We start from the raw sequence: 22,627 nt of genomic DNA on the forward strand, positions 1-22,627 counted from the left end.
TTCCTGCTGCTGACTCCATATCAGCGTTCTCTTGATCGGCATCTTCGGATTCCTCCGGTCTGGCATTGTGCTCAGAACAGACCAACAAAAACAAGAGAACTGGGGTTATAACCTTTATTGACTGGCCTCTTCATTGCCTGTTAGAGCTGTGTGCACTACAGACCACCGACCACAATGTTACCTAGGAAGCTGTTGTCTGGGGTGTTCCTTCATTTCTGTATAGTTTGGGGGGATTGACTGTTTATTTTACTGTGCATGTTGACTGGACCATTTGGTCCAAGCTAGCTAGCGGAGCGATGCTCCATCCACCTTCTCAGCAACGGAGAGTTTGAGCCCCAGTGGGCTCAGCACTCCAGTGTGTGCTCTTTATGCATGTCCCATCAGTTAGTGTTATTCTAAGAAGTCCTGCATCTTGGATCTCAAGGTTCTGATCTTCTCCGCAGAGTTCGAAGGTGTTGGCTAAGAAAGAGCTTCTGAAGGTGCCCCTGATTGGCTGGACCTGGTACTTCCTGGAGATCGTGTTCTGCAAGCGGAAGTGGGAAGAAGATCGGGACACTGTTGTGGACGGACTGAAGAACCTTTCAGACTATCCAGAGTACATGTGGGTGAGTGTCATCGAGTGTCATCGCAGAGTAGGAAGTGCTGGTCTAATGTAGTGCTCGTTCTTGCTTGAGCCCTGCTCGAAGGGTCCCTTGTTGGTGTTCTGTATCTGTTCTGCCACCCTGTGTGTTGTTCCTAATGGAGAAGAGAACTTGTCTTTAGTTCTTGTAACTTAGTGAATATCTACATCGTGCATTTTTACCTGTGCTTCCTTGTGCCTGGTGGGCTTGGGCACCCGTCTGCCTTTGGAGCAAGTATGCCTGTTTGTCCTTGAAAGTGGAGCACTTGTGCCTGGATCAGGTGTGGACTTATGTCTGGTGCAGAGATGAGCTTGCTCATCTGTGCAACTCCTACACACGCATGCTAATGTCCTTGCGGGTGATGTAGGCATGGACGTGTGTGTTTTTGCCTCCTGCACAAGCGTGCTTGTATGTCCCTGTGGGTGATGCAGGCATGAACATATGAATGCTTGTTCCTCCTACACAAGCATGCTGTATGTTCCTGCGGGTGATACAGACATGGACACGTTAATGTTTGTGCCTCCTGCCCAAGTCATGCTTGTGTCCTTAAGCTTGCTGCACCCGTGGGCTGGTGTAACTTTGTTAATGTATAGTTGGTGTGTTGTATTCTGGTTGTCTGTGTAATCCAGTCAAAAGTGTTTCCATTTGCTGTTTGAGCCAAGATATATCTGTACTAGTCAGTGCAGCTATACCTTGGCTCTACTTGGGTTTGATGTATGTGCATTTTTTTAATGACTACACTATCAAGGTTAGGATGGATTCTGTTTCTTAAATCCACATTTGAGTCACTTATAACTTGCTGTATGTTGCAGCTATGTGGTTATGTTCGGACAAAGATTGAATTGTGTGTTTGTTGCATGGTGCTATGTGGCTGTGAGATTGTGTTCCTTGCGCCTGGTGCTGTGTGGCTGTGAGATGGTGTCCATTGCACCTGGTGCTGTGTGGCTGTGAGATGGTGTCCCTTGCGCCTGGTGCTGTGTGGCTGTGAGATGGTGTCCCTTGCGCCTGGTGCTGTGTGGCTGTGAGATGGTGTCCCTTGCGCCTGGTGCTGTGTGGCTGTGAGATGGTGTCCATTGCGCCTGGTGCTGTGTGGCTGTGAGATGGTGTCCCTTGCGCCTGGTGCTGTGTGGCTGTGAGATGGTGTCCCTTGCGCCTGGTGCTGTGTGGCTGTGAGATGGTGTCCCTTGCGCCTGGTGCTGTGTGGCTGTGAGATGGTGTCCCTTGCGCCTGGTGTTGTGTGGCTGTGAGATGGTGTGTCCCTTGCACCTGGTGCTGCTGTGCGTTCTGGTGTGTTGCGGTGCTGCAGCGGAGCCCCTTGCTCTCATACTGGGGACCGCTGTTCATCCTGAGGTTGTTGGCTTTTTGTTGTGTACGTGGTCACACTTGAGTTGCCTCGGACGCTTGCAGCAGTAGTTTCTCACTCTGTATTGTTATTTGTTACTTTAGTTTCTGTTGTACTGTGAAGGAACTCGTTTTACAGAAACGAAGCATCACATCAGCATGGAGGTGGCCGAGTCCAAGGGGCTGCCGAAGCTGAAGCATCACCTACTGCCCAGAACCAAAGGCTTCACCACCGCCGTCCACTGCCTCCGGGGAACTGGTGAGGCCTGCTCTGCGCTGCGCTGCTCTGTTTTTTTAATTGCTTATATTCGTTTCAGCCAGGGCCAAATATGATTCAACTGTCACCCACCGTCTGTTCAGATGCACCCGCACCACCACCAGCCAATCCCGCACTCCAGTGACTTGCGTGGCCTCCTCGGGCAGCCAATCGGACCATGCTTGACGCCATAGAACGGGGGCGTGTGTCCTACTCAACCTACCACCATAGATCTCAAACTCCCAAGTCTTGCCAGGGTGAGACCCACCCCTTGAATACAAGGCTGTGCAAGCCTTTTCCCTACCTTGGGCTTTACTTATAAGACCTGTGTTTATCAGACTTAGGCTACTAGGGCAAAACAGGACAGGGCAATTTACCACTGAGAGCTATGCTGAGCCAACTGCAACACAAAGGGACACACCTCACAGCTGCCTTGCAGAGACCCTGCCGAGCGTAGGTTCACCATCTTGCACCGACCGACCTCCTTTTCACAAATGCACAATTCCTGCGAGGCCCTAGAGGCAAAGTATTTTGTCTTGTTGATGCGCTTAAATACAGACTTCTCCTCTCCCATGACACACTCGGAAGAGAGCCTGCACTCACTAAACCGTCATCACTCGTGTATTATCCCGGTGTGCGAGTCACAAGTCATCCTTTCATCAGTATCCTTATTTATTTTATTTTAAAGTTTTATATAGCGCGAACAAGATCTTTGCAGATATCAGAGCGCTTTACAGAAACAGTAGGTAGGATAAACAAGACTCTTAAATCAATATGAGATTCCGTAGACAGTGAGATGCAAAAAAATAGGGTATCAGTCAAACAAGAGTATACAGAGTAATAACAATCAAGAAACAATAAAATGGAAGCAGTACAATGTCTAAACGGATAAGATTATAGCACCCCAGAGGGTGAGTAAACACAATGTTGAGAGCAGAGAAGTAGTCAGTAGTGGGTGCGTTGCAGGTTATTGAGGCACTCAAGTCCTTGTGTACAACCCAATAGACAAGTTGGAAATCAATAGTATAGCATCCGTGCAATGAATTAGATCCAGAAGCAGACAAAAAAAGGACTGACATAGATAAATATTTATCCAGCCGATAATGCGGGGGCCAAATACAGTCATTGTTCCAGTATCAATAGTGTTCAGGTGTATTTAGCCATAAGGATGGCCTTCACCTCTTTCTTGAAGAGTATAGTGGACGGGATAAGCCTGGTTTCTGGTGGGAGTGCATTCCAGATCCTAGGTGCCATTCCAGAGAAGGAGCGTTTGTATGTTTTTTCCTTCCGGAATCTCCGTGGTTTCAGGAGGAGAGTGTTTGTGCTTCTGTTGGATCTTGAGCCTCCTGATATGGTCAGCTTATGAGAGAGGTAGTTGGGTGCCTTGTGGTGTACGGCCGAGTGTGTCATACAGGCAATTTTCAACTGAATTCTGGCTTCAATAGGCAGCCAGTTCAGGGTTTTTAAGTCAGGGGATATATGCGAGTGTTTTCTTGAGCCAGTGATGAGTCTCGCGGCCGCGTTCAGGGAGGCTCTTAGGGGAGCCGTTGTTGTCAGGGGGAGCCCGCTGAGAGCCACAATTCCGTAGTCTATGCGAGGAATGACTAAGGCTTGTACCACAGTTTGGAAGTCCTTGGGTGGTAGGAAGGGTTTGAGTTTTCTCAGCGTGTTGATTTGGAAGTTGGCTCCTTTAGTTGCTATGGTAATATGCTGCTGCATGTCGAGATTGCAGTCCAGTGTGATGCCAAGGGATTTCGCTGAGTCCACGATGGTGGGTTGGACATTGAGTGCGGTTAGATGATTGAGCCAGGTTTGGGTGATGGCCTTTTTCGCAGGAGGAGAGATCAGAAGGAACTCAGTTTTCAGAGCATTTAGTTTGAGGTGATTGTCGGCCAGCCAAGCTTGGGTGTTTCTTAGTGTGGCATTCATTGTGTGACTGCCACGGATTGTTTGCTTTTCTTAGGCTCACATCCCAACCCATGTTTACTCACAAATAAGTGATTATTTATGTGCCAATATTGGTTATTAACCACCATAAATAGAATCCTATTAATGTGTATAATTTAGAATTCTCATGAATGCTGCACACCCTATGTTTTCAGGGAACAATTTATTATGTGAAGCGCTCACTTGCTCTTCGGCCTTCGACACGATGTACAAAAATGTCCAATATATTAAGCATTGTGCAAATTCAGGTTGTTTTTTTCCTTCTTGAGAAAAACATTTCCCTGTGTGGAGAAACTCCTTCCTATACATTCCACTAAGTTTGAGGATGTTCCATTCCTCTATTCACCTTGCTAACGGAGTACTTTAGGCCATTGCCCAAATCCAATCTCCGACTGTTTCCAGAGTGAGAAAGGGGCGGAGAGGAATTCTGAAGGTCAACAACTTACAAATGTGTGGACATCCACAAACTTTTATGTCCAACCCTGACTTGAACTTCCTGCTCCCCTCACTTTCTTGGGAATTGCTACTGCGTAATTGTTCTCGGTGTGGTGTCCAGTTGCACATCAGTGAAACCATTTGAGCCGGACTGTCCTCTCGTGGGTAGCCGTCTGGTGTACATGGAGCCATTTGTGGCCATAAACAGCTTCATGGACTGAGCCCACCGTTTGCCAAGTGTTGGTAGTTAAGAAAAACCCAGGATGGGCCAAAGATTGCACACATGGCATGGTTGCCCACCTTGTAGTTATGATTGTACCAGCTTGGTCTCACATGAACATTCTGCATGCTGGATAGGTGTCTACCTTCTGAACTGTAACTATGTTGTGGTGAATAACGTTGCATCGACTTTTCTAATGGGGTCCACCTGTTGCTCGCCACTCTTTTGCCTCCGCAGATAGTTCATGCCACTGTGCCAAGGTTTAAAAATGGCAGGCTCCTCGAGTGTGAAAGTTCTGGCTATTCTCTTTGAGGAAAGTTCTTCAGGTTCATGCTTTTGTTCTAATGAGTTCCTGGCTATTCAGATTGAGGCTGGAATCAAGAGATGCAGGATTTCTTGACAATTGATTTGCGTTACCATGAAAAATGCAAATAAAGTTATGGATGGAATGCTTGATTTCATCTCAGCCACTGGTAATTACTCGGCCGCATCCCAGTCCGTCATTCTTTTGGCCACCTCAAATTAGACCAAGTAGCATTGACCCTGCTCCAATAGGAACAGTCTAGCCGGAACTGCCAAGCCAGTTCCTGTTCGAACCGGAACCCAAGCAGCCAAAGACTTTTGGCCTATTTTGGCCTCTTCAGTCAGATGCAGCTTGGTTCCGGTGGCACAGTGAGCACGGGGCGCACGTTTGGGGATACCCATCGTGCTAAGGTAGTCTCAGCAAATTGGAGGTTGCGAGTCGGAGATGGACTGCACTCCTAGACTCCTGCATCCTTCTTATGGAGATATATATTAGCGCAAACTAGACTCGAAGGTATCGGAGCACTTTACATGAGCACCTGTTGCGTAACAGACACACACATTAATTTTTCTGAGACAGGAGTTGCGAATAGACAAACTCCCTGTGCGCCATAGAAATACCAAGGGAGGACAGGTATGAAAACTGCCCCACATAACTGATGGGCAGAGAAAGAACTGGTGCTTGAAGAGATGCTGCGGGCGTGAAAGAAGACTTGGGTAGACAAAATGCAAAATCAGTTTGTGTCCAAGAGCACGCTATTTGGTCCTTTGTATACACAGATCTCAGAGTTGAGAGTTTTCCAACCGAGCTACGGATCAGAACGATGAGCTAGCCTTAAGCAGAGCCGGGAAATCTGAAATCTGTTGTAAAAGGCATCAAGCCTCACAATGTGAATCTTTCTCAGGTAGTCTGCAGAGTCCATTCAGAAGGGCCCTGAGACATAAACAAGAGGAAGTGGGGTGTGCCTGGGGCAGTTTACATTTCTTCTCATGCCCTCTGTCATGAATCTGCCTAGAAAGGAAATGGTGAACTTGGTGAGCTCTCTGTTGAAACTGAAAGGGACCACTTCTGTGTTGCATCAAAGTACATTTAAATGGGGCAAACGTTTGCTGGCACAGGCAGCCACATTTATTGTATGAAAAAGAGAAAAAAACAAGTCTACAGACCAGGCTATTTTGATAGGATTGTTTTCTGCGGTCATTGGTTTCATTGGGTCTGTTTCTGGCATGGGTTGGGAATCCGTAGATTGAATAATTGCAAGCCCCGGGACAAGAGATGAATGCTGTAGTCAGACTGAGAGCTTTGCAAATTCTGGCCACAGTCTGGGTTCAGAAGCTGCAATGGAGCTGGTTCAAGTTAGCAGGAAAAACGGGTCTGCAGCAGAAGGCGGGATAGATCTGGAGAAATCTGCTGCTGTATAGCACTGCATAACCGCATTTATCTGGCAGAGGAATGGGGGTGGAGGGATGGAGTTAAGGGGTGGGTGAGTAGGGACTAAGTAAGGAAGTTGTTTCTTTTTCTTCTTCTTGAATGTTGGATTTTGACCATGTATTATGTTAAAATCTTAATAAAAAGACCTTATACCAAAAACGTAAAATCATTTTTTTGTTTAAAATGGGGTCTATGGTTGTTTCTTGTTTGGATGTTCTGTCCTTTTGAAATGTGACATCTTGAGGTTTGCTTGTGTTCTACGGCCTACCTGTAGTCTTGCTATGAGTAGGACCTCTTTTCTCAGTAACCTTTATCTGTCTTGACAGTTTCTGCTGTATATGACGTGACCCTGAACTTCAGAGGAAACAAGAACCCATCGCTGCTGGGGATCCTCTATGGCAAGAACTATGAAGCGGATCTGTGTGTCAGGTGAGGGGCTCTGGGCCTTCAGACTGTCGGCGACTTCAATCTCTTGCTTAGACTTCAATCTCTTGCTTAGTCTTCAGACCAAATACACAAACTGTATTGATTGGATATCATGGCGGTGGTAACTCCAAACCCCACGGAGGCAATCGAGAGGATAGAGGTGGAAGCTCGTAAATTTGGGCATATATCGGGTTATGCCCTGAATACTATAAAGACGCAGATTATTAAAAATTCTAAGACAATTTGTAGAGATAATCGGGTGGTCCAACAGGGACTTTATCTGGGTATCATTATCACTTCTGATCTCAACAAATTAGTGGAAAAAAATATAGCTCCAATAGTAGAGAAAGTCAAAAAAGATCTTGATCGATATGAGAACTTACATTTATCTCTAATAGGCCGCGTTAATATCATTAAAATGTTGGTATTGCCGAAATTTTTGTATATATTTAGAACAATTCCATTAGCCATCGAGAACAAGTGGTTTAAAATCTGTGAGCAAATGGTTAATCGTTTTATTTGGGCAAAAGGCAAGACGCGGAGGGCGCTGAGATATATGTCACTCACACGGGAGAGAGGAGGCTGGTCACTACCAGATCTAAAGTTATATTATTGGGTTGCAGCATTGCAATATATGGGAGGTTTGATTGGAGGGGCTGAAGTGGAGGGTTGGGATAAGGCTGGGTCTCTAGCAATATATGGCCTGGCTCTAGGTATCAATGCCGAAAATGTGTTTCTAAGATTTACAGAAGGTAGTTACTTCAAAAGAACACGCTTTAAGACCGTAATAGCGGCGTATAACATTTGGAAAGGGTTCACAAAATAGGTGGGAATTGGGAAGTTTAATTTCTATACCAGATTGAAGGATAACCCCTCCTTACCGAGCGAGATTTTTTCAGGAGCTGTCTTTAAAGAATGGTATAGTCACGGGATAAGAAAAGTTGGTGATATGATGGGCCCACAAGGGATCTTACAATTTGTGGATCTACAAACCAGTTTTTTACTAGATACAAAACACTTCTACAAATATCTCCAAATAAGAAGTTACCTTTTGAGAAAGCAGGGGGGGTACACTGGGTTTTGGAAAAAGTATATTGTTAGATCTTGTAGAGAATGGCTCTGATTGTACCATTAGAAGATATTATTCAGAAATGACTATGTTAAAAAAAAGATGACTTAGAGAAATGGACAGATAGATGGTCATTAGATTTGGAACTGAATGGGGATATCTTTATCGAGTCGTTAGAAATGAAGAAGACAATGTTATGTTCATCATCCCTCCAGGCCCAACACTATAAAACGCTATACCATTTATACTACACACCAGCGAAAATCGCTCAGTGGGGCGGTACATCAGGTACTACTTGCTTCAGATGTGGAAGCTCTAATGCTGATTTGATACATATCTTCGCAACCTGTCCATATCTAGACAAACTGAAACAGGACATTGTGGAATTTTTCCAAAGGGCAATGTCAATAACAATAGAATTAACACCGGCCACTATGTTGTTGGGGATCAACTCAGAACAAACAAGCTGTAAAAGTTTTATTTTTGTCTCAATGGCGATATTGAGGCTATTACTGGCCTCAGCCTGGCTGGAACCTAACCCACCATCATATCATCATTGGCTAGGAAAAGTAATGTCCGCACAAAAACTGGAAACCGCTATATATGCTAGGAGGGGTAAAAAGGGGAAGAAGATGGGTACGCAAATCTGGGAACCATTTATACGATGGAAGTATGGTCTAGACGCCTAAGTGAATGTCATTAAGTTACTACATGAACCGTTTATATAGCATATATTTGGATAATTGGTTTGTTTATGTCTGTACATGCTTGTGTATTTATATGTATGTATTTATAGTATAGTTATGTATTATTATGCCCTGCCCATGTCAACACAAAATAAGGGGGGAAAAAACCCAATAAAAAAATATAAAAAAAAAAAAAAAAGGATATCATGGAAGCTGACGGATGGTTTATTGTCGGGGAAGCCATTACAGGATATGATACAGAGCTCCTTTATGAATGACCTGATGAGATTTGTTTCACAAGGAGCATCTAAGGGCCGGTGTGTCCTTTGTGTCCACACTTGTTGTATATAAAAAACATTCCTGAATTCTTATTCTGAGTTGAAGTGACTGGAAACACATTGTCGCAGCCACAATGACTAAGATTGTTTATTTCATTCCACTCTTTAGGCTGAACATGCTCGGCTGAAATGTAGGTTATAGAATTCTATTGTCAGTGTTAATAACAAAAGTATGGTATGGTTCAACAAGCGGACTGGATTTAAGGAGGATATACCCCGTAGCATCGGCTACATTAGTTCTGAGCTCTCCTTTCAGATTGTATTACAGCTATATAAGCTTTTTTCACCCAACCTGCACTGCTTTTTAAAAAAACATTCCTATGGTCATAAAAAGGTTCCAGACAACCAAGAGTGCAAGCGTGGTCTCAATTTACTTCTGCATGGGGTAGACATACCCTATCTGGTCCCAGACAATCCCGTAGTACAGTGTGGTTCATTCCTAGTTATAGTTTCGCCCAGACTGATGGCTGCTTTAATACAGGTTGAAGAGCTTGTCGATCAGACATGCCCGTTGAACCTAGCTCCTGGTGGGTTTTGTAGGAAGGGATAGACTTGGATACACTCAGCAAGCGCCTAGTGAACTGATTTTTGATAACTTGCAAAGATAAGCAATCTACATACCCCTAGATATCAGTACCATAGGATACAAAAGAAACACTGTTGGCTGGGTATATGTCGGCCATTTGTTTAACCAATCTGCTTTTTAGTTTTGAAGAAATTCAAAGTATAGACCTTAAAAATAGATTTTTCTTTGTGGGTAGAAAAGGGGACCACTTCCCAGCAGCATCAGACAAAACTCCCAAGTAAGAAAAAGAATCAATCCTCGATTTCCCTGCCTTGTGCATAAACTTTGAAATACCTAGTAGATCCTGGCCCAGCCACCATCATATGAGACTTTGGAAAATTAGTCTTCAATTCCAATGATTATAAAGATGACAAAACTATAATTTGGGCTTTGCAGACCAGTGGCATTTCTAGACAACAGCACTGCCTTGTCTGCACATAATAATGCTGGGACGGCACAGCTTCCCACCTGGGGAAAATCAATATTATTTGAAAGAAGAGCTGTTTCAAAGTTGTATACAACAGGAACAAAAAAGGAGCGAGAAAGCAAGCCTCCCTAATGCTGCATTTGATAGCAAAACCCTCAGAGCAAGAACAGTCGGCATGGTATCTCGTCACCGCAGACATATTGGAATGCAGATCCCTGATTAAATATTCCACAGTATTGCTCACATGCCGGGGTGAGGTCCATAAAGCCATGTGAATGGACCAAAGAGTCAGTTAAATAAAAGGGTTGATAGAAGTGGGGTTTCCTCTTATCGCCCTTTTTATTAAAAACTGGGATAATAATGGGTTGTCCTGGTGATACAGGGATTGCCTCTTTTACAGCAGAGTTCATAATTTGGACCAACAAAGGGACCCATAGATCAGGATCAGAAATATAAAGGTCTAGCGGCATCCCATCTGTGCCTGGCGCCTTGTGGATGGATACACTGGATTGCTCCTGTCACTTCCTCCGGTGAAAATCAGATGTTTGAGACTCGATCAGGCACCAATACTCCCTCAACAGAAGACGCTGATTCAGGGTAATCTTAGATCCCAGCAGATGAATGCGTTATCCAGGAGGGAGGAAAAATATGTGAACCTAGCGAGCCCCTGAAGGAGATGGGCTTCGAGCCCTGAGGCAAGCCAAAGAAGGCACCAACCTTCACGTCTGGATTCTGATACCTAGCCTTCTCACTCCCTGGTAGACTCTCTTGGCTCCAGTAAAGCCTTCTGCGAAGGTCAGAGAGCCTCTGTGCTCTGTTCACTGGCTAGTCCCCAAGACACCGAGAAACCATCCTCAGATTTGAAATCTGCTCAAAACAAATCGTTAAACTGGATCCAAAAGAGGCCTGGACACAGAAATCGTACTGAAGCGGACTGCTCCTCACCTTCAAGCTCCCAGAGATGCCTAATAGGCAGCAAAGCATTTTCCTCCATCCCTCTAATCGATCAGCCCCAAAGGAGGAGATTCACACACCAGATCATTGGGGAAAGGGAGCTACAAACCTGTCCGATCCCCAAGAAGTGTTGGGACAAGGCCACTAGTCCACCCCACAGCTCCCTCCCTCTAGGGCTCCAGCTCAGCGACACCTCCTCCTCTTTCACCACAGGTGTCGGTTCCCTCAGACCACACTAGTTCAGATCAGGGCAACCCTTCAGATCCAATTAACCCCATGCCCTAACCCTCTGCCACCCGGAGACTCGGATGATCCTGGGAAAGATTATCACATAGACCCACAAGAGGATGATAACCTGGAGACGATTTGCATACATTTCACCTCTAGGCACGCAAAAGGGCTGTTCGGCCAGTGCTAAACAGTGTGACCATGTGCAGCGCTGACGGCATCAAAGACCCAGTCAAGGTAAGAGAAGTGTCGCCAGGGTTTGAGAAAAAAAAGACTGCCCTGGCAACTGTGCGTACATCCTGGGCACAGAGCAATGAGAAGAGCCTCTGCCCAGGCAAAAGGTGATGACCCTCGTCTAGACAAGGAGAGCAGGAAGATTGACTGGGGCAGCCACTCACTGGAGGATTTGATGTTCTACCTGGATGCGAGTGTCATCACTAGTACAGGATGTTAGAGTTGGTCAAGCATCTCCATGAGACATATCTGAAATGTAGACAAAGTGTAGCAGAGAGGAAAGTTTTTTTTTTTTTAACACATATATTCTGTGTGCCTTGGACTTCGCAGACACTGCCTTTAAATAAATATCAGCATCCTAATTCAACTGTTTGGCTCTCAAGTCCAGAATATACTTGGGAAACTCGGGAAAGATATGTAGACTGCTCAGGCAATGGGTGATCTAAAGACCGAAAGACACTGGGCTGCCTGTCGCAAATAACATGCAGGAGGAGGTGCCAAGGCGTCCGTCTGTACACAAATGCGGGGATTTTGGCAGTACCAGCCCTTTCAAGATGGCCAGGGACAAATCCTTCATCAGAGGTGGTGCTGTGGAAACCGCAGGGGTAGAGGCGGCTCTCGCAAGGATGCGTCTACCTCCAAACAGCGACGCTCCCATCATTCTCATTGATCACACTACCCCTTCGGGCGATTAAGGTTATTCCTTTTGCAATGGAAGGACGTGTCCTCTGAGCAAGTGAGTTCTCTCTGTGGTACACCAGGAGTATTGCCTGGAGTTCTACTTGTCACTAAGTTAAGACTACATAAGACTATTGCAAAAGGAATTACAGGCCTTCCTTACCACGTCATCAAGCTGGTGACTCGTAGCACAGGTCGCTTGTGGCTTCACCCTTTAGGGCCATCAACTTTCTCTATTTGTTCCTCAGACTGGGAACATGGTGAGCTTCCTGGGCGGTCTCTCCTCCTCCAGGGCCAGGCACTCCTCTTCCCTTGCTCAGCAGAGTCCGGATTCTAGGAACGATGCAGACCCTCAGCTCCTTAAGTAGAAGGTTCAGCCTTCAGGTGATGTCCCCTCACGTCTGGGAGACTGCTCGTCATGAAGACACCAGCCCTGGTCACACAGGAGTCCAAGTGCTCTGTGCAGCTTTCAGGTGATGTCCTCTCCCGTCTGGGAGACTGCTCGTCATGCAGACACCAGCCCTGGTCACACCGGAGTCCTTAGAGTGCTCTGTGCAGCATTCAGGTGATGACCCCTCACGTCTGGGAGACTGCTCGTCATGCAGACACCAGCTCTGGTCACACCGGAGTCCTTCGAGTGCTCTGTGCCGCCTTCAGGTGATGTCCTCTCACGTCTGGGAGACTGCTCGTCATGCAGACACCAGCCCTGGTCACACCGGAGTCCTTCGTGTGCTCTCCAGAGACAGTAGTTCAGGACAGACAGAAGTGCAACCACTACTGAGAAACCTCCTCAGCTTAAACAACTAAAACTGCAGTTCATCCCTCACAACTACCAAATGGTGGTGTTTAGGAAGAACTAATTAGCAGCTTTTGCTTCTAATCTCGGAGCAAAGCTGAGGAACACCTTGCCTCAAAAACTGAGTTTGTAAATTGCTCTAAGCTTTCCTCAAAGTGCTTAAAGCAAGGATGTTCCCACTTTAGTGACCGCTTTCCCTTGGCTTAGGCTTTGTTTAGTGAGAAGGCTAGCACTGTAAAACCTTTTCTAGGTAGCATTGCCCTTTACAAATCACGTGAATAATAGTAAATAAGGTCTTTATTAGATTTCCAAAGGTAACCCTGTCTTCATTTGAGCCACTCGAGTGTCCAGGTCGCTACCCTTGAGTCACACAAATGCATGTAGCTCAGTTTGGGGGTAATTTGTATATCCTCTGCCTTGTGCCAGGATGCACCAGGGGCATCCAGATTAGAACCCACTGGTCCTATAACCCAGACTCTCACAAGATAGACTCCTAATACTACACGTGTGCTCCAAACACAGTGTACATATGCACACGCTGAATGTAAGTACACTGTTCCAGGTCTCACATAACTTTACACAGGCAAGCCGGGATGCTCGCCTCTCCCTAACACAGAGCAAAGGCTCTGGTCACACACCTGATTCACTGGTGGAGAAGTGTGGCTCAATGGTTAGAGCGGCAGACCTGGATGCAGAGGTCTGGCCTGGTACCAGGGTTCAATTCCTGCCTCGACGGGTCTTGGGCTCAATTTCCTCGGACCTGATCATTCTCGCCTCGGTGCCTATTCTAAGCATGGATCCCACTCTGCAACTCTGGGCAAAAGCTTGCTTAATCTCCACAACGGCCTCAGCAGCGCTGGGATGCCTGGCCTCCACCTTGGGGGTGCCCAGGAGTGGACATTTCACAGGGAAAAGCCAGGAAGGGTTCCACAGCGGTATGCGTTACAGCGCCAGGAAACCCATGGGTATTAGTGTGCTTTACAAGTACAAATTACATTTACAAAACACGGTGTGCTTCCACTCCTGCTTTGTGATGCCCCCAGGGCATGGACCTGAATCCAGTGCATACTATAAAGGCTCTTTTGGTGCGCCCCTCCAGGTCATGGGACCGGTTCTGGAGCTCTTATTACTGGGACAGGTCTAGGCATTGAGTCGTATCCCTTGGCCAGACAAAATAAATCTGTTTCACATGTAGTTGGGCCCTCAGTGCGGGGATGTGCATCTATTTACAATGCAGCAGACATTCCTGTCCCGGCACTGTCCTGCTAACAAGAGACCTGGGCTACATGTCTCAGGTTTTGCAAGTGCCATTAAGTGGACATGAGCACTGTAAGTGACATGGTTTGGTCATGCCCTGCTTTTTACGACCAAGACCACAAGAGTGCCGGTACGATACTTCATGCCTTTGAGGGAGCTGGATCTTTGGGAATCTTCTTTATTTTGGACAGAGGGTGGTTGTGGAGAAGTACAGGGTACTGATGTGACTAACTTCCAGCCCTAAACACTTCCTCCTGACAGCCTACTGGCCGTCTTCGTTGAACCTATGCATCTGTCTCATGGTAGAGACTACAAAAACATAAACTTGAAGATGTTGGGAGTGAGGTGAAAACCAGTGTAATGATGGAGCGGAGCATGCACGTGGGCTTCCTAGTGTACATTTCTACTCTGTGCTCGGCAGAGGTACAGGGTTCACGTCCTCTGTGGAGGAAGTAGGACTAGGTTTGCAAAAGTCACTCCGATGCTTCCGTTTATTTCTTGCAAAGCTGTGTGCTTGCTATTAGGGTCTCCTGTCACTATAGAAGCGCTCACACGAACAAAGATATCCTCACCAGTGGGTCATACGTCAGTGGAGGCGATTCGGCAGATTGAGATGAATGAAGCATCCCGATGGCCCCACCACCACGTGTTCTCAACTGAGCGTTCAGTAACACAGTGATCTTTTTTAAGAGCTCAGGGGGAGTGTCTTACGATTGTTCTCTTAAAAATCCAGGACCAGTATTGTGGTATATGTGATGCGCTAGCCAACAGACTTTTAAAACCGCTGTTGCTAACGGGTAGCTAGCTGTAAGTGGTGAAAAATATTGAACATTGAAGAGGATATGGATGTCGTCCGCATGTATTCTGAAAGTGAGCTTAAACCTGTGAAGCATTGTCAAAGTGTTAAAGGAGATTGGCCTGTCGAGGCACTCTCTAACAAACTGGTTTCTTGTTAGAATGTCTAACGTGTGGAGCGGACGTAGGGTGGGTCAAGTCATCAATCGAAGCCTAAGTGCTCGTAGTAGAGTAATAACCGATTGGCTCTATAGAACGTATTTGACCGATGCAATAAAATGATAGCGCCAACATTGGCTCTATCGAACGTATCTGACCGATGCAATAAAATGATAGCGCCAACATTGACTCTATCAAACGTGTCTGACCGATGCAATAAAATGATAGCGCCAACAATGACTCTATCGAACGTATCTGACCGATGCAATAAAATGATAGCGCCAACAGCCCGTCTTTGACCACCATCGTTACATTATCAGCAGCCGAAGTAACAATGACCTCCGACCCCATTCCAGGACGGAATCCTGGCTGATATTTTTCTAATATTCCTTCTGTTTCAGTACAGTTTTTGAGTGAATAATTTCTGCTTTCTCCAATGACTTGTCAGGATAAATCAATGATATTGGCGAGCAGCTTGTAATAATGGAGACTGGGCAAAGTAAGAGCTAGCAGTCTTGAGGGCAGTTTTAGATCCTTTTTAAATTATAATTTAATGTTATTGGTACTATGTTTGTTTTTTTGTTTGTTTTTTTAAATAAATATTGGTTCGGAGGTTTTCTATAGAGCCATGTTTTGTCTGTTAATCTTAAATCAGTTGTTCCCAGAAAGGCTGCTGCTCTTTAAAGCTGTCCTCTCACAGCTCTTCTCTCTCCATTATCTTTTTCTAAATTCAGGAGATTTCCGCTGGAAGAGATTCCCGAAGATGAGAAGGAGGCGGCCTCGTGGCTTCACAAACTTTATCAGGACAAGGTAAATAAAACATGGTTTCTACATGCGGTAGTATTCTAGAGGGAGCTAGGTTGAGACCAGAAAAGTTTACTTTTGGAGGAAACATTCTGACCCCACTACCTAGATCAGGGGTTTCCAACCTGGGGTGCCCGTACCCCCAGTGGGGCGGGGGGGGGGGTGCGAGATGACATTTCAGGAAGTGAGACAGAGAGGGAAAGTATGTACTGTATGCTAATGGGAATCCAGCGAGAACTTTGTAGGGGGAGCGATCATTGATCAAACCTAGGGGTGTTAGGCATAGATAAGGTTGGGAATGCTTCCTGGATGATAGAATCTGCGCAGTGTTAATCCTGAATAGTGGGTCTGCATTACATTCTTTTGCATCAGCTGCTGGGCTTAATCTGCCATCTTGGAGAAGTGTGGCTCACTGGTTAGAGGCGGCAGACCCGTAAGCAGAGAACGGCCTGGGACCAGGGTTCGATTCCCGACGCGGCAGGGTCGTGGACCAGGGTCAGCGGACTCGATAATTCTCGCCTCGGTGCCTACTCTAGTCAGAAACCACACTCGGCAACTCTGGGCATCAGCTTGCCTCATCTTCACAACGGCCCCCCAGACCGCCGGGGATGCTTGGTCGCACCTTAGAGATACCCATCAGGGACCATCTCTCAGGGTGAGCCAGGACGGGTTCCCCAGCGGTCGAAGCGTGGAGATACTCCTCCGGGAGTCGATTCCTAGCGCTATATAAACCCTTTAATTAATTAATTAATTAATCTAGTGTTTCATCAAAATAATGGACTTATTTTCTATGTTGGTGCTGGCAAAGAGTTTGTCTGTGGTTAGACTTCTCTGACGTCAGCAAGTGATCCACAATATGACCGTGAAAGAGCCTAAGATTTTCAAGGAAGAGAACAAAAGATTGGAGTCCAATTGAGAGTCTGAGAATGGTGCTTCTTCAGGATGGTGTTTGCGTACACCAGGACCTCGGCACAATGTCCGCTGGTTCTAGCAGTCCACGGTTATGGTCATTAAAAGCGCTCCCTTTCAGTTTTGTCCATGTTACTGGTTTCCTTGGGTTGCTAAATGGCCAAGTGTGTAACAAGGCTTTGCCACAGGAGAGCAGGTGCATGAATTGTTGGTAATTCAAGTCTAGTACCTCAGAAACGTGGACAGTAATATGCTGGGCTCTCCAGGCCATGTTGCGGATAAAATATGGGCTGAATACCGTGAATTGGAATGCAAGAGCTCCCGGAAGAATCTCTGCAATAACCAGAGTCCTCTGGGACTCGCAAATTAGACTGGTCAGTTTATCACAGAAATCGACCGGTCGCTGCTTCCTATCACGTTCCTGATGTGTAGTGTTCTCCCAGGTCCCCCTTGTGAAACCATTTCTTCCAATCAATCAGTATTTGTTTAGTGCTACTAATCAGGCGCTAGGTAGCAGGGCTCAATCAAAAGGCCAGGTCTAGAGTCTCCTCTTGAATTCTTCCAGCAAGGGTGATGTCCAGAGATGAAGGAGGAGGCTGTTCCAGGACTTGGCGGTGAGGTGGGGGCAGAAACAGCCTATGGTGTACTGGGGCAGTAACTGGTTACTGGGCAGAATCCTATGTAGGGCAAACAGGTGTGTAATTAAAATGCTAAAACTAGGATATTCACTAATACATTCTGAATTTGCCAATTCCAAGAAACAACCTCAAAAGTTATTTTACACTTTGTGTGCTGGACATTTAATAACATTTACCCTGTAGCCAAAGATATTATATGAATATTGTTGCGTCTGTCCTGGGATGTTCTGGAGATCTTGAAATATCTGTTTTTACAGACTCCTTTTAAACCTAAAGATGCCGCGGAATGTCGATGTGGGGATTCTGGCCCCATCTCTGGTATCGCTCTGATAATGCGCTCAGGCGAACTCTGATACTTCCCCAACGTCTTGGTGTCGTCTTAGACCCTGCCATGCTGTCACCAGTGTCCGTTTAATGTCAGTCCAAAATGAGTTTACACCCTAACTAGTTATTTGTTTAGTAAATGAAATGTGTTCTGTAGACTTTATTACATTTATTGAAATGAAAGAATGGACTAGTGAACTAGGACTCACTGGAGCCCCCACAGGAGTTTCTAGTAGAACTGTGACCTGGCCTTTCAGCCTTGGGTACTGACTGCATCTATAAATTACTTTCCATTAATCCCCACCTAGCCAGCAGAACCATGGACACATTTGTTAGGCCTTAGGTTAATCTACATGGCTTTGGAAACCTGTGCCTATTTGTGATTACACTTTATTTGTCATTGTCAGTGCTGGCAGGGGCAGTGGGTGGTGCAAGCTGCAGTGGTCTGTTGACGAGGACCCTGGCATTTTATGTACAAATTAAGCGCTGCTGCCAGCAAGTGTCAAGGAAACTTGTGAAGTGTATCCCATTCTGAGAGAGGGGGGCTGCTGCCCTCTCCTCAGTCCAGGAGATGCATCGCCTGGTGGTGGCTGTGATGGTGGCTGTGGTGGCGGCTTGACCCCAATTCAGAGGCACTGGCCTTTTACCAGCCTGCCCATCGGTAAACTGCCTACTGGCTCTTTCAAGTAGTCTTTACAGTGCCCATAACTGAGTGCCTTACCCAAACATGGTTCAAATATGCTGTCGTACTCCAGAGGGAGCGAGGTTGAGAGCAGGAAAGATTACTTTGGAGGAAACATTCTGTCCCCACGCCCTAGATGACGGCGCCTTGTCCGTGCCACGTATGGAGGACGTATATGGCACCTACATTGGTTGTGCGGTTGAAGATGGCATTAGTGGCTGGTAGGGTACATGCACAGGAGGTGATCTATGTGTTTGAGTTCGTGAATTCCATCTTGGACATCCCTTTCTAAACGTATTCCCTTCCTGTCCCCCTCACTGAAATCTGTGTATAGGGGTGGGAGGTCTCCAGGCCACACCCTTTTTCCCAGTGCATGCGTTTCCTGCCGGGGTGAGGCTCCTCCCTTCCTGTCTCATCCCTAGCGCCCCCACTCTCTGGCCTCCACCCCCCCCCCCCCCTCTCTGGCCTGGGTGGGTGGGAGAGGTCTCCAGGCCATGCCCTTTGTCCCAGTGTAGGCTTCTCTTGCCGGGTGAGACTCCTCCCCTTTCGGTCCCTCCTCTCTGAACTATGCATAGCGGGTGGGTGTGGAAGGTCTCATGTCGATCAGTTCGTGATACGAGGAGCTTTGGTCAGTGAATATGGGCACAATATTGAAGTCTGGTATTTTTGATTCTGTGTGGTGCCAGTGCACATTTGACGTCGCTTTGCTGTGCAGGCTCCAGAGCTCTGTCCTGACACAGCCACCTCCCTTCCCTACTCTCTTGGGGCAATCCTACATCACTCTTTCTGGCCAAAGCGACTTCACTCATTTCTTTGAACCTGGCCTGCGCCAGAGACAATGAGGTGTTCATGCACGCATCTAAATCCCATGAAGAGAGACGAGCGTTCCAGGAGCGTTTGAGGTGCCACTTGCTTCTGAGGGTTTTCCAGGCCCCTGGGGTGCTGTGGGTTTCTTCATGAGCTCCTCACAGATGCCTGGAAGATGTCGCACAGTTTCAAACCTGAGCACTTATAGAGTTCCATTCCATCCCAGAGGCAATACGAGCTCTTCATCGATTCTATTTGGCTGAATGTACATGGATCAATGTTTCAAATGTAATATTTATAGCGCATTGCTGAAATAAGATATAGAAGGCATCTACTGCGAAACATCAATACAGTTGTTGCTTGGACTACACGTTCCCAGCAAGAAACACATGAACTTCTTATCGCAGCGTTCCTGGCATATGAACTTCCTAACGCAGCGTTTCTGGCATACGAACTTCCTAATGCAGCGTTTCTGGCGTATGAACTTCCTTAGACAGCGTTCCTGGCTTATGAACTTCCTAATGCAGTGTTTCTGGTGTATGAACTTCCTAAGGCAGCGTTTCTGGCGTATGAACTTCCTAAGGCAGCGTTTCTGGCGTATGAACTTCCTAAGGCAGCGTTTCTGGCGTATGAACTTCCTAACGCAGCGTTTCTGACGTATGAACTTCCTAACGCAGCGTTTCTGACGTATGAACTTCCTAACGCAGCGTTTCTGGCGAATGAACTTCCTAACACAGCATTTCTGGCGTTTGAACTTCCTAACGCAGCGTTTCTGGCGTATGAACTTCCTAACGCAGCGTTTCTGGCATATGAACTTCCTAACGCAGCGTTTCTGGCGTATGAACTTCCTTAGGCAGCGTTCCTGGCTGATGAACTTCCTAACGCAGCGTTTCTGATGTATGAACTTCCTAAAGCAGCGTTTCTGGTGTATGAACTTCCTTAGGCAGCGTTCCTGGCTTATGAACTTCCTGAGGCAGTGTTTCTGGTGTATGAACTTCCTAACGCAGCGTTTCTGGCGTATGAACTTCCTAACGCAGCGTTTCCGGCGTATGAACTTCCTAACGCAGCGTTCCTGGCATACGAACTTCCTAATGCAGTGTTTCTGGTGTATGAACTTCCTAACGCAGCGTTCCTGGCGTATGAACTTCTTACAGCAGCGTTTCTGGCGTATGAACTTCCTAACGCAGCGTTCCTGGCATACGAACTTCCTAATGCAGTGTTTCTGGTGTATGAACTTCCTAACGCAGCATTTCTGGTGTATGAACTTCCTTAGGCAGCGTTTCTGGCGTATGAACTTCCTAAGGCAGCGTTTCTGGCGTATGAACTTCCTAAGGCAGCGTTTCTGGCGTTTGAACTTCCTACGGCAGCGTTTCTGGCGTATGAACTTCCTACGGCAGCGTTCCTGGCGTATGAACTTCCTAAGGCAGCGTTCCTGCCATACGAACTTCCTAATGCAGTGTTTCTGGTGTATGAACTTCCTAACGCAGCATTTCTGGCGTATGAACTTCCTTAGGCAGCGTTCCTGGCATACGAACTTCCTAATGCAGTGTTTCTGGTGTATGAACTTCCTAACGCATCATTTCTGGCGTATGAACTTCCTACAGCAGCGTTCCTGGCGTATGAACTTCCTACAGCAGCGTTCCTGGCGTATGAACTTCCTACAGCAGCGTTCCTGGCGTATGAACTTCCTAAGGCAGCGTTCCTGGCGTATGAACTTCCTAAGGCAGCGTTCCTGGCGTATGAACTTCCTAAGGCAGCGTTTCTGGCGTATGAACTTCCTAACGCAGCGTTTCTGGCGTATGAACTTCCTAACGCAGTGTTTCTGGTGTATGAACTTCCTAACGCAGCATTTCCGGCATATGAACTTCCTAACGCAGCGTTCCTGGCGTATGAACTTCCTACGGCAGCGTTCCTGGCGTATGAACTTCCTACGGCAGCGTTCCTGGCGTATGAACTTCCTACGGCAGCGTTCCTGGCGTATGGACTTCCTACGGCAGCGTTCCTGGCGTATGGACTTCCTACGGCAGCGTTCCTGGCGTATGAACTTCCTAAGGCAGCGTTCCTGGCGTATGAACTTCCTACGGCAGCGTTCCTGGCGTATGAACTTCCTACGGCAGCGTTCCTGGCGTATGAACTTCCTACGGCAGCGTTCCTGGCGTATGAACTTCCTAAGGCAGCGTTCCTGGCGTATGAACTTCCTAAGGCAGCGTTCCTGGCGTATGAACTTCCTAAGGCAGCGTTTCTGGCGTATGAACTTCCTAAGGCAGCGTTTCTGGCGTATGAACTTCCTAACGGAGGATGTTCATATGCCAGGAACGCTATTATGAAGTTCAGCCCAACTGCCAAGCACTCTGTGAACCGTAGCGGAAACAACCCAGGACCGGTTTCACCCTGATTAGGGCTCCTCATTTGGGTGTAGCTTGATTCCAGTGGCACAGTGAGCACTGGACCCATGCCCGGCGATACCCTTGGCACATGTGGTAGTTTATCAGGCATGCAGAATCTGATGGGAGGAATACTTGCAATAAGTTCAACCACTGGCAATGCCCAGGGTAACATTCCAACCCTTTGTCCTTTTGCCCACCATACCACCTCAAATTAGAATCAGCAGTATGCAGATCACTCTTGCTCCCGCTCCAATAGGAACCGTCCAGCCTGAACTGCAGAACCAGGCCCTCTCAGAAATGGAACATGAACAACCCAAGACAGTCACATTTTCTGTATTTTATGTTGACATTGGTGTGTACGCTCCCTGGCCTGCCCCCTTGCTGGAGCAATGCCTCTGTAGTCCTTTGCAGAATGGTCTTGCACAGTTTCAAGTTTTGAGATTATAGGTGGCGAGCACAGTGTTGGAGCAGTTATATTGTTTGACCTTTTTTTGTCTCTCTGCCTCTCCCCAGGATGCTTTGCAAGACAAATACTTTGAAGAAGGCACGTTCCCTGGCACTAAGATCAAGCCCCCCCGCAGGCTCTGGTCGCTCCTGAACTTCCTTTTCTGGGCAACCGTCCTCCTCTCTCCGCTCTTCGCCTCCGGTTTTGAAGTGTTTGCCAGTGGTTCCCCGCTTCTCATCCTCGCATTCTTGGGGTTTGTAGGAGCAGGTAAGTGGGCAATGAGATAGGTGTGTGTTGTACGTGGTCAGTCTTCCTGTGGAGTGTATCCTCACACCAGGGACTTTCACTGATGCACAAGGTTTGTGCTGTAAGCGGGCGTGTGGGTGTGGAATGGCAGAAGGTGGGTATGCTTGTTTTGGACTACTACTGCTTGTGAAGGATCCTTGCATTCCTTCCTCTAAAGAA

At 46.9% G+C, this 22,627-nt stretch overlaps 1 protein-coding gene across 2 annotated transcripts in view; it reads left to right on the forward strand.

The window, feature by feature from the left end:
- Positions 1-22,627, forward strand: part of AGPAT3 (1-acylglycerol-3-phosphate O-acyltransferase 3) — a 245,970-nt gene that overhangs the window by 216,938 nt on the left and 6,405 nt on the right. For both annotated transcript variants that reach the window (XM_078656405.1, XM_078656406.1), the window contains 5 exons: positions 444-605; positions 2,067-2,220; positions 6,881-6,983; positions 15,901-15,976; positions 22,231-22,429. In XM_078656405.1, the coding sequence (XP_078512531.1) occupies positions 444-605; positions 2,067-2,220; positions 6,881-6,983; positions 15,901-15,976; positions 22,231-22,429 (694 nt within the window). The remainder of the gene's footprint in view (positions 1-443; positions 606-2,066; positions 2,221-6,880; positions 6,984-15,900; positions 15,977-22,230; positions 22,430-22,627) is intronic.

The sequence above is a fragment of the Lissotriton helveticus genome, chromosome 8 (genome assembly GCF_964261635.1).
Source record: "Lissotriton helveticus chromosome 8, aLisHel1.1, whole genome shotgun sequence".
NCBI lineage: Eukaryota > Metazoa > Chordata > Amphibia > Caudata > Salamandridae > Lissotriton > Lissotriton helveticus.